This window comes from Hypanus sabinus, chromosome 2, assembly GCF_030144855.1.
Source record: "Hypanus sabinus isolate sHypSab1 chromosome 2, sHypSab1.hap1, whole genome shotgun sequence".
NCBI classification, from domain to species: domain Eukaryota; kingdom Metazoa; phylum Chordata; class Chondrichthyes; order Myliobatiformes; family Dasyatidae; genus Hypanus; species Hypanus sabinus.
In genome coordinates, this window is record NC_082707.1 from 16,644,617 (window position 1) to 16,657,049 (window position 12,433).

General features: G+C 42.7%; 1 protein-coding gene across 2 annotated transcripts in view; it reads left to right on the forward strand.

The window, feature by feature from the left end:
* Positions 1 to 12,433, forward strand: part of dhx36 (DEAH (Asp-Glu-Ala-His) box polypeptide 36) — a 130,452-nt gene that overhangs the window by 36,494 nt on the left and 81,525 nt on the right. For both annotated transcript variants that reach the window (XM_059992411.1, XM_059992413.1), the window contains 3 exons: positions 742 to 821; positions 11,017 to 11,091; positions 12,138 to 12,304. In XM_059992411.1, the coding sequence (XP_059848394.1) occupies positions 742 to 821; positions 11,017 to 11,091; positions 12,138 to 12,304 (322 nt within the window). The remainder of the gene's footprint in view (positions 1 to 741; positions 822 to 11,016; positions 11,092 to 12,137; positions 12,305 to 12,433) is intronic.

The window sequence follows — 12,433 nt, forward strand, 5'->3', positions numbered from 1 at the left end:
TAGTAGGTTAGTTGGTCACATGGGTCTGGTTGGATGGCATAGATTTGTTGGGCAGGAAGGGCCTGTTACCATAGTCAGTGAAAGAATAAACACGACCCCTAATCTGGGCAGTGTCGTGATAAATCTGCTCTGCCCTCTTGCTAAAGCATTCATGAAATGAATGCAGTAAATCCTGTGTAGTCTTCTACGTAGATCCTGTATACTCTTCCATCAGCTCCACCTGGATTCTTCCACTCATCTGTGCACTAGCATCAACTTGCGCCAATTAATGCCCAACTTGCTCAAAATCATTTAACTTTTCAAGGGGGGATCTGATTGAAAGATTAAACAGATTATTGAGATCTTTCAAGCAGTAGTAAGTCAAGGCAACTGGACTTGCTCTGTTGTCTAGAAACACCAAGTCCAGTTGCCTTGATTTATTACTGCTTGATATACAATGACCTGGATGACTGAGAATTATCATATTCAGATGATTATGGGAGGGCGGAATTAAGAAGAAAAGGACATTAGAGCTATTTCGAAGGAATATCAATAAGTACTTATTTTCGTAGGATTGGCTCCTGATAAGCAATAGACCTTGGGGGTTAATTGCGACAGAGTGAATTTTTGAGTGTCAAAGGATTTAGACATGAGATGGGTAACCAGTTGAGGTACGGATGGGCCATGATCCAGTTGAACGCTGGAACACATCTGAGGGGCTGAATGGCCTATATCTAATGTTGACCATTTCTGCACCTTCAGATCGCTGAGAGAGTGGCAGCAGAGAGAGCTGAAGTTTGTGGTGAAGGAAACAGCACCGGCTACCAGATCCGGTTACAAAGGTCAGTATTGGAATCACATTTATTATCCCTGGCATACACTCACTGGCCACTTTATTAGATACACCTGTACATCTGCGTAATAATATTCAGTTAGTCTGCAATTTCTATGTCCCTCCAATTCCTATCACTACAGTGTCATTTTCCAGCAGTCAGATATTCACTCTCACCTCTCTTACTCTTTATATATCTGAAAATACTTCTTAGAAACATAGAAAACCAACAGCACAATATTGGCCCTTCGGCCCACAATGCTGTGCTGAACATGTATTTTACAAATTACTTAGGGATATCCATAGCCTTCTGTTTTTCTAAGCTCATGTACCTATCCAAGAGTCTCTTAAGACCCTATATGTGTCCCTACCATTGCCAGCAGCCCATTCCATATACTCACCGCTCTCTGCGTAAAAACAACAACAACTTACCCCTGGCATCTCCTCTGTACCTACTGCCAAGCACCTTAAAACTATGCCTCCTCATGTTAGCCATTTCAGCCCTGGGAAAAAGTCCCTGACTATCCACACAATCAATGCTTCTCGCCATCTTGTAAATCTCTGTTAGGTCACCTCACATCCTCCATCACTCCAAGGAGAAAAGGCCAAGTTCACTCAACCTATTCTCAAAAGGCATGCTCCCCAATCCAGGCAACATCCCGGTCAATCTCCTTTGCACCCTCTCTATAGTTTCCACATCCTTCCTTTAGTGAGGTGACCAGAACTGAGCCCAGTGCTCCAAGTGGGGTCTAACCAGGGTCCTATATAGCTGCAACATTACCTCTCAGTACTTGAACTCAATCTCACAGTTGATGAGGCCAATACACCATACACCTTCTTAACCACAGAGTCAACCTCCACTGTAGCTTTGAGTTTTAACTTTTAACTTTTTAACTTTTAGCTATGGACTCAACCCCAAGATCCCTCTGATCCTCCACACTGCCAAGAGTCTTGCCATTAATACTGTATTCTGCCATCATATTTGACCTACCAAAATGAACCACTTCACACTTATCTGGGTTGAACTCCATCTGCCACTTCTCAGCCCAGCATCCTGTCGATGTTCTGCTGTAAGCTGTAATACCCTCCACACTATCCACAACAACCTCAACCTTTGTGTCATCAGCAAATTTACTAACCCATCCCTCAACTTCCTCATCCAGGTCATTTATAAAAATCATAAAGAGAAGGGGTCCCAGACCAGATCCCTGAGGCACACCACTGGTCACCAGATCTTCATACAGTATATGACCTGTCTACATCCACTCTTTGCCTTCTGTGGGCAAGCCAGTTCTGGATCCACAAAGCAAGGTCCCCTTGGATCCCATGCCTCCTTACTTTCTTAATAAATCTATAGGGTACCTTATCAAATGTCTTGCTGAAATCCATATACACTACATACACTGCTCTACCTTTGTTAATGTGTTTAGTCACGTTCTCAAAAAATTCAACAAGCTCGTAAGGCACAACCTGCCTTTGATAAAGCTATGCTGACTATTCCTAATCATATTATGCCTCCAAATGTTCATAAATCCTGCCTCTCAGGATTTCTTCACCAACTTACCAACCACTGAAGTAAGACTCACTGGTCTATAATTTCCTGGGCTATCTCTACTTCCTTTTTTTGAACAAGGGAACAACATCTGCAACCCTCCAATCCTCCGGAACCTCTCTGTCTCCATTGATGATGCAAAGATCATTGCCAGAGGCTTAGCAATCTCTTCCCTTGCCTCCCACAGTAGCCTGAGGTATATAACCATATAACAGTCACAGCATGGAAACATGCCATCTCGGCCCTCCTAGTCCGTGCCGAACTCTTAATCTCACCTAGTCCCACCTACTCGCACTCAGCCCATAACTCTCCACTCCTTTCCTGTCCATATACCTATCCAATTTTACCTTAAGTGACACAACTGAACTGGCCTCTACTACTTCTACAGGAAGCTCATTCCACACAGCTATCACTCTCTGAGTAAAGAAATACCCCCTCGTGTTTCCCTTAAACTTCTGCCCCCAACTCTCAAATCATGTCCTCTCGTTTGAATCTCCCCTACTCTCAATGGAAACAGCCTATTCACGTCAACTCTATCTATCCCTCTCAAAATTTTAAATACCTCGATCAAATCCCCCCTCAACCTTCTATGCTCCAATGAATAGAGACCTAACTTGTTCAACCTTACTCTGTAACTTAAGTGCTGAAACCCAGGTAACATCCTAGTAAATTGTCTCTGCACTCTCTCTAATTTATTGATATCTTTCCTATAATTCGGTGACCAGAACTGTACACAATATTCCAAATTTGGCCTTACCAATGCCTTGTACAATTTTAACATTACATCCCAACTTCTGTACTCAATGCTGTGATTTATAAAGGCCAGCGTTCCAAAAGCCTTCTTCACCACCCTATCTACATGAGACTCCACCTTCAGGGAACTATGCACTGTTATTCCTAGATCTCTCTGTTCCTCTGCATTCCTCAATGCCCTACCATTTACCCTGTATGTTCTATCTTGTTCAATCCTGGTGACTTAACCAACCTGATGCTTTCCAAAAGCTCCAGCACGTCCTCTTTCTGAATATCTATATGCTCAAGCTTTTCAGCCTGCTGTAAGTCATCCCTCCTTTTCTGTAGCGAATACTGAAGCAAAGTGTTCATTAAGTACTTATGTTATCTCCTCTGGTTTCATAACACTTTTCCAATGTCATACTCAATCGGTCCTATTCTATCACGTCTTATCATCTTGCTCTTCACATACTTATAGAATGCATTGGGGTTTTCCTTAATCCTGCTTGCCAAGGCCTTCTCATGGCCCCTTCTGGCTCTCCTAATATAATTCTTAAGCTCTTTCCTGCTAGCCTTATTATTTTCTAGATCTCTATCATTACCTAGTTTTTTGAACTTTTCATAAGCTGTTCCTTTCTTCTTGACTAGATTTTCTGCAACCATTGTACAACATGGTTCTCGTACCCTGCCCTCCTTTCCCTGACTCCTTAGAACGTACCTTTGTGGAACACCATGCAATATCCCCTGAACATTTCCCACATTTCTGCCATACATTTCCCTGAGAACATCTGCTCCCAATTTATGCTTCATATTTCCCCTTACTCCAATTAAATGCTTTCCTAATATGTCTGCAGCTATCCCTCTCCAAAGCCATGGTAAAGGAGATAGAATTGTGATCACTTTCTCCACTGAGAGACCCGACACCTGACCAAGTTCATTTCCCAATACCAGATCAGGTAGGCTTATCTACATATTGTGTCAGGAAACCTTCCTGAACACTCCTTATAAACCCCATCTAAATCCCTTGCTCTAGGGAGACGCCAGACAATATTGGAGAAATTCAAATCTCCCATCACGACAACCCTGTTACTATTGCACTGTTCTAGAATCTGTCACCCTATTTGCTCTTCGATGTCCTTGTTACTATCAGGTGGTCTATGAAAAACACCCAGTAGAGTTATTGACCCCTTCCAGTTTCTAATTTCCACTTGTAGAGACTCTGTAGACAATCCCTCCATGACTTCCTCCTTTTCTGCAGCCGTGACTGTATCCTTGATCAGCAGTGTCATACCCCACCTATTTTGCCTCGCTCCCTGTCCTTTCTGAAATGTCTAAAGCCTGGCACTCGTAAGTAGCCATTCCTGCCTCTGAGCCATACAAATCTCTGTAATGGCCACAGCATAATTTCTCCAAGTACTGATCCACACTCTAAGCTCATCTGCTTTGTTCATGATACTGCTTGCATTAAAATAGACACACCACAAACCATCAGTCTGAGCGCATCCCTTCTCTACCACCTGCTTATCCTCCCTCTTACACTGCCTACAAGCTTTCTCTATTTGTGAGCCAACCGCCCCTTCCACTATCTCTTCAGTTTGGTTCCCACCCCCCCCATCGATTCTAGTTTAAACTCTCCACAATAGCCTTAGTAAACCTCTGTGCCAGGATATTGGTCCCCTTCGGATTCAAGTACAACCCGTCTTTTTGGTACAGGTCATGCCTGCCTCAAAAGCGGTCCCAATGATCCAGAAAAGCGACTGCTCTTAGATGCTGTTTGCTTGCTTTTAGTGAGCAGCACAAACTTGCCTTTCTTTGTTTTGCATCCTGTGCAATGCTGAGACCTTTTTATAAAGCTATATTTGGTTCCCTGTTTTCTACCCAGCTGCCTCTAACACCTTCTCAATACAGTTATGTAAATTACAGGTAAAAATGCTTCTTCTGCACACTAATTGTGTTCTTCATTGAACAGTTTATTTTAAATTGCAATGCTTTCAACTAAGTGGTGAAATTGTTATATTTGTCGTGCTCCTCCTCAGTACATACAGTTCATTTGGTTTATTGATCGCTAAGCCTTGGGCAGTTTTCTTCTCTGGCCACTTTATTAGGTACTCCTGTTTGCCTGTTTGTTAATGCAAATATTTAATCAGCCAATCATGTGACATCAACTCAATGCATAAATGTATGCAGACATCTCAAGCAGTTCAGTTGTTGTTCAGACCAAACATCAGAATGGGGTAGAAATGTGATGTAAGTGACTTTGACAGTGGAATGAGTCAGTGCCAAACGGAGTATTTCAGAAACTGCTGATCTCCTGGGATTTTCACGCACAACAGAGAATGGTGCATAAAGTGGGAAAAAAACAATAAGTGGCAGTTCAGTAGGCAAAAGTGTCTTGTTAGTGGGAGGAGTTAGAGGAAAGCGACCAGATTACTGGTTCATGTTGTCAGGAAGGCGACAGTAACTCAAACAACCATGTGCTACAACAGTGATGTGCAGAAGAGCACCTCCGAATGCACAACATGTCAAACCCCGAAGTGGACAGGCTACAGCAGCAGAAGACCTTGAGCAGGAGATACCCACTGAGTGTATATGAATACTCAAACATAAATCAAAATTATATACGACAAAAGATGTGATGGAAAGTCATGATTTATTTTAGAACAGATTGTTCCATCTCAAGGCTTCAACAATTTTTCGGTTGCTTTTGAAAACCTCTTTTAGTGCAGTAGCACTGGCAATTTTATCTGCTAGTACTACTGTAAAACGCCTTGGAGGAGATTTGTTGAAAGCCCTATATAAATACAGATTATTTTAGGAAGTAATGAATGGATCTGCAGGGAGCAGATTGCTGTTTTGATCAAGCACTCACTCACACTGGATGTTCTCTCTTCTGGTCCACATCCCATCATCTTCTGTAGGCCAGAAGGAAAAAGGCTGGAAAAGCTCAGCAGTCAGACAGCACCTATGCAATGAAATGGGCAGTCAATGTTGTCGGTGAAGACCCTTCTTATCCTTGTCCACTTCCCTCCACAGATACTGCATAATCAAATAGTTCCTCCAGTGTTTGTTTTCCGCTCCAGATTCGAACATTTGCAGAATCTTGTGTCGTCATTATTGGAGGTTCATACCCTAAGGCCAACTTTAGTGACTCTCTGGTGTAATTGGTGTAATTCTACATGAAACCTCGTTGTATCCCTCAAACTTATCATTCATTGCCATCCAATTGACATTCATTGCTTTTCCAGCCTGAGTTTTCCAAGGTATTTTCTTTGCCTTAGGATAGGCAGTCATGAATTCAGTTAACTATGCCTTAAATTTCCTTTCAGTAGTTTCAATAGATACATTTAATTTCAGAGAGTTGTATACAATATACAAACTGAAATTCTTTTTCTTCACAAACATCCATGGAAACAGAGGGATGCCCATAGAATGAATGACTGTTAAATTTTAGAATCCCAAAGCCCCCCCACACAAGCAGCAGCAAGGCAAATGACCCCCCACCCCCACCAGCAAAAAAGCTCCAGCACCCCCACCAAGCACCCAAGCATGCAGCAAAACCTCAATAAAGACACAGGCTTGCAGTATCACATTGACTACTCGTTCACCCAGTATTCAACATACCACAGGCTCTCTTCCTCCCTAATAAGGGGGAGAAAGGTGTCCTAGTTTTCACAGTGTGGGGGGAGACATAACAAAACACTTGCTGATTTATGGTGTTAAAAGTCTGTTGCGTCACTTTTTCTGAGCTCTCTGCCTCTGAGCACACAGCCAACAGCAAGCCCGCTGCTTCCGACCTTCCTTGCTCTCCCGCGCGCATCAGTCTTTCTTGAATCAGCGCACCTCCAGAACCACGAAATTCTGGCCCCCTGAAGGCCTTGACATATCGAAAAGCAGCCTGTCGTGAGGCCCTGAGAGCAGGTTCCATTCCTGCAAAGAACCGAAGTCAGAGCTTGACTCCAGATCAGGTTCTTCAAAAGGACCTTGAAAGGGGAAAAAAAGAGATCAAAGATAGAAATCTGTTTCGAAGATGCAGGCAAAGGAGTCGCCGTTTAGCGCCATCATCACTGTCTGCCTCTTCTTTTTAAATAGAACATAGTACAGCACAGGAATAGGCTATTTGGCCCACAATTTTGTGCCGATCAGCTAAAAAGCAAATTAGGTAGTGCCTCCTCGCTGGCGACACGTGGAAATTGAACTTTCGAACTTGGGCTAAACTACAGAGGATGGAGAGGTGGTCTGGGCCCTGCACACGTAGCACGCTGACCCACTGGTATGTGGACATACCCTGATGCTCGTGAAACAGATCTCCAGCTGTGGGTAGATAGCCACACTGCCTTGTGACCAGCCTCATTAGAGATGATGGCTGCAGGAGTGCACTCAGACAGATCTGGAGTGGAGCCCCCAAGATGACTGAATGTCACTGAACATTCTTCTAGCAGCTCCTGCAGCCAAGCTGGTGTCAGACATATTGCTTCATAAGCCGTCCTTTGGACTACACTGGAGAGGCTGAGGGGGATCTTGATGACTGGGCATCTCAAGATCTCCATACCTTCTCTCCAGGCTTATGATGATGATCATCATCCATTGACCTTCGAGACAGATTGATACCATCCACCACTATTATAAAACTCAGATTCCACCAGCCATTAATTTTAGATTCCATGATCTCCAGCCTGTTGAAATTGCCAGCAGTCACTTCCTACCACTTTGAATCATTCTTACTCTCTCCCCTTCCTCACTTGGGTCCACTTATCACCCACCAGCTCTCACTTCCCCCCCCACCACCTTTTTTTACCTGCTATCTCCCTTCTGTCCTTCGGACCTAATGAAGGGTCTTGACTTGAAACGTTAGTTATCCCTTTCCTCTCTCAGACACTACCCAACCTGCGGAATTGCTCTAGCACAGGCATGGGCAAACAGCGGCCCGCGGGCCATATGTGGCCCGTTAAGCTTTTTAACCCAGCCCGCAGAACTTGATGAAATTATATTAATAAACTTTGTTAACGTTTCTTCCCCGCAATTCTGGCGTTTTCCCAATAGATGACGCACTCTATATACATTTGTGGCGACCCATTTCCTGGCACATCCGAACCGGCTCACAATTAGCCAGCGTTCCGGCTAAGGGAGATAGCCTGCGGGGATTTGTGAGCACAGAGCTTTGGAGCCTCTGCGCCATGTGGTGGGGGGGGGGGGGGGGGTGCAGGTTGAGGGAGGCGTAAAAGTGAGGCTGGGGATTTCGAAAAAAGTCTTTTCCTTCGACTGCAGTTACCGACTCCATGTCGTAATTTTAGCGCTGCATGTAGCACACCGCTACACATTGACATTTGCTGAGGTGCAGCGTATTACTCCACATTTGCGCTTTACTCTTTGTTCGGCTCGACCTATTTGTGTGAACAGGCGTTCATCGTCATGAACATCAACAAAGCCAGCCACAGATCCAAGTTAACTGACCAACACCTCAGATCCATCCTGAGAATCGCCACAACAAAACTAAATCCAGACTTTGAGGCGCTGGCTAAAAAGGGAGACCAACAACACTGTTCCCACTGAAATTAAAAATAAGTTTCTTCGTTGTGTTATGTAAAAAATGCATTTGAAAATATTTTTTTCAATAAGCCTTACATGTTACATGTCATTTCTGTTAAGCGATGGACATGAGGAGTGCGCAGGTGCACGTACGTTCTCAAAATAAAAAATGCGCTCCAGATCAAATAACGCACTCCACATACAGGCGCGCTCTCACTGTTCTGTCATTGTGCGGGTCGTTGTTGAGTTTTGGCACGGGACAATTGAATAAGAAGGAGCAGGACAAGTAGACCTGCATCTCCTACCATTTTTGAAATAAAGACAGTCAGGAGGAGAGTGATGATGATAATATCTTGAAGGATAACAGAATCTTCAGTGCTTTAAAATAATAACTGTTACTATTAAAAAAGCTGTATTTTATTCATTTAATTTTCAGTGTTTTAAAAGTCATTTCAATAAATAGCTAAATACCATGGGACTTCAAAGACAGATATTTTGTTGTAATGCATTTGTTCATTTTCAATTGAAATTAAAGCACATGTTTTCTACATATCCCATGATATTTTATTTTCTCCTATGAGGTGTATTACCAAAACACTCCGTCCATCTGCTCCTGGTCCGGCCCCCCCGTCAAATTTTCGAACCCTTTGTGGCCCTCAAGTCAAAAAGTTTGCCCACCCCTGCTCTAGCACCACCTTGTGTCACTTGACTTTCAGACCTGCAATTTCTCTTGTTTCCTTCTTGTTGCAAAATGCCTCAATTGCCTGACTTGGCCTAATGTGTTCTCTTTTGAAAGCCTTCAAACTTCAGTGCATCCCAATGCACTTCACCAGAACATCATGAAACAAGGCAAGTATAGGCACCACAGGATGTAAGGGGATACTAGTACAAGCAACAGAGTTTGAAGTAAATTTAATATCGAAGTACGTACATGTCACCATATGTTACCTTGAGATTGATTTTCTTGTGGGCATTCACAGTAGAACAAAGGTTTAATAGAATCATTTAAAAAAACCACACACAAAGTCTGACAAACAGGCAACGTGCAAAAGAAGATAAATTGTGAAGACAAAATTTAATAATAATAAATAGTAAATAAATACTGAGAATACGAGTTGTAAAGTCGTTGGATGTGAGTCCATAGATTGTGGAATCATTTCAATGTTGGGGTGAATGAAGTTTGCCACTAGTTGAGGGGTAACAACTGTTCCTGAACCTGCTATTTGTCATCTTGTAGCCTCTGAAGTGCTCTGGGAAATATCCTTTTAAGGAGGAGAATGAGAGGTTCTTCACAGAACTATACAAGATGATCATATATAGAGTGGACAGCCTGAAACCTTTCCCAGAGTGGAAATGGCTAATACCAAGGGGCATAATTTTTAGATGATCGAAGAAAAGAACAGGGGGAATGTCAGAGGTAGTTTTTTTTTTAAAGTGCAGAGTAATAGGTGTATAAGATGGTGAAGTAGAAATGCATCTCTACCAAAGGAGGTGTAACGTGCACTAGCATACAGGCCACCTTTTTGGCAAGGAGTAGCCTCTGCTTTGCCCCTTCCCCCTGCCCCCAAATCAGGATCTTCTGAAACATTAGAAGCAGGCAGTGAATGGTCATATGAGCAGCTGGTACGTATCACAAGTCCCAGTTATGCCAGGCAGACAATCTCTGAAGAGTGTTAATAATGGCTGGGGTTACCCTTCTTATAAAGACACTGCCCAGAAGAAGGCAATGGCAAACCACTTATGTAGAAAAAAATTACCAAGAACAATCATGATCGTGGAAAGGCCATGATTGCCCACGTCATATGAAACGGCACATAATGAGTGAATGGTAGGTGTGTGGAATGTTCTGACAGAAGAGCTGGTAGAGGCAGATCTGTTATTCAAGAGACTCTTTGATAGGCCCATGGATGAAAGGCAATGGAGGACTATGGGCAGGGGGGTAGGGAATGATTAGATTGATTGTGGACTAGGTTAAAACTCAACATAATGGGCCAAAGGACTTGTACTGTTCTGTTTTAAAGGTACTAGGTTACTGCGTATATATTATCATTTCTAATTTTAAAAAAAGAATGTAAATGTCAAGTTTATTCTTGTGCACTGCAACAGCATCACAGGCACATGGCGTGAGATACCCACCATTCACAAGGTAAGCATCAACATATATTATCCAGGAAAAAAGCAAGCAAGCCAAGATAGTCTTAGTGCAAGTAGTCAGCTTTGCTATTCTGACAGTGATTAAGGTCATGCAGGTTGGTTTGAGAACTGAATGGAAAATGTTGATTGTAATTTCTGATGGTGTTATTGGATGTCCAGTTCTGAGCTACATGAATTATAATTAGCTGGCTGAAAGGTAGCGTTTTGCTTTTTTAACGTTCACACTTCCCTTGCTTCACAGTCGCTTTCCACGCAAACAAGGTTCCATTTTGTACTGCACTACAGGAATTGTTCTCCAGTGGCTTCAGTCAGATTCGTAAGTATGCATTTAATTAGTATGTTATTGCACTTTAGTCTATATTAAACTTGATTCCATTGCAAGAGCATAAAGTCATTAGTGTGTATTTACAGTTTGTAGAAGGGCAGCATGATAGTGCAGTGCGATGGTAGAGTAGTGATTAATGCAATGCTTTACATCACTAGCTTTAAAATCAGTGTGCGATTCTGCTGCTGTCCGTAAGAAGTTAGTATGTTCTTCCAGTAAATGCATGGGTTTCTTCCAGGCACTTCTGTTACCTCCCATGTACAAAAGGCGTACAAGTTATGATTAGTAAGTTGTGGGTTTATTATGTTGATGTTGGTAGTGTGGCGACACTTGTGGACTGCCAGCATTTCACTACATCCTTTGATGCATGTGTGACAAATGAAGCTAATCTTTTTTTTAAATACTCTTGATTTGTCAAGTTCCCAAGTTCAAAGTTAAAAATAAATTTATTATCAAAGAACTTGTGTCACTATATACAACCCTGGGATTCTTTTCATTGCTGGCATTCGCAGTAAATACAAGAAACACAATGGAAGCAGGTCCCCAAAAGGACGGGCAAACAACCAGTATGTAAAAGATAAACTGTCAAATATAAAAAGGACAAAGAAAAGAAATAAGTAATAAATATCGAGAACATGGGATGAAGAGTCTTTGAAAGTGAGTCCGTACAGTAGGTTGTGGGAACAGTTCCATGATGAGCGAGTGAAGCTATGTGACGTTATCCCCTCTGGTTCAGGAGCCTGATGTTTTAGGGGTAATAACTGCTCCTGAACCTGAGTCCTGAGGCTCCAGTACCTCCTTTCTGATGGCCCTAGTGAGAAGAAAGCATGCCATGGATCATAGAGGTCCTTGGTGGATGCTGCTTTCCTGCAAGAGTGCTCTGTGTAAATGTGCTCAAAGGTGGCGAGGGCTTTACCATGGTGCACAGAGCTATATGCATTACTTTTTGTAGGCTTTCTATGAAAGAGTGTTGCTGTAATTTGCCAGATGCTACTCCTGACCCAGTCTTGTTAACAGGTTTAAAAATCTCTTTGCAGACTTTTGTCCACCATCAGCCACCTTGTTTTGGATGAAGTTCACGAGAGGAGCTTGCAGTCCGATGTGCTGATGACCATCGTGAAGGACGTTTTGGCTTTCAGATCGGATTTGAAAGTGATACTGATGAGCGCAACACTCAATGCTGAACAGTTTTCAGAGTATTTCAGTGAGTGGTATAGAAAATATCTACTGGGATCACAAAGTAGTCGATTGTTACCCATGATTAACACTGCTATTGAGAGTATGACGTAGCAATCTATTGCACATCGATCATAGAACATAGAATGGTACTGGG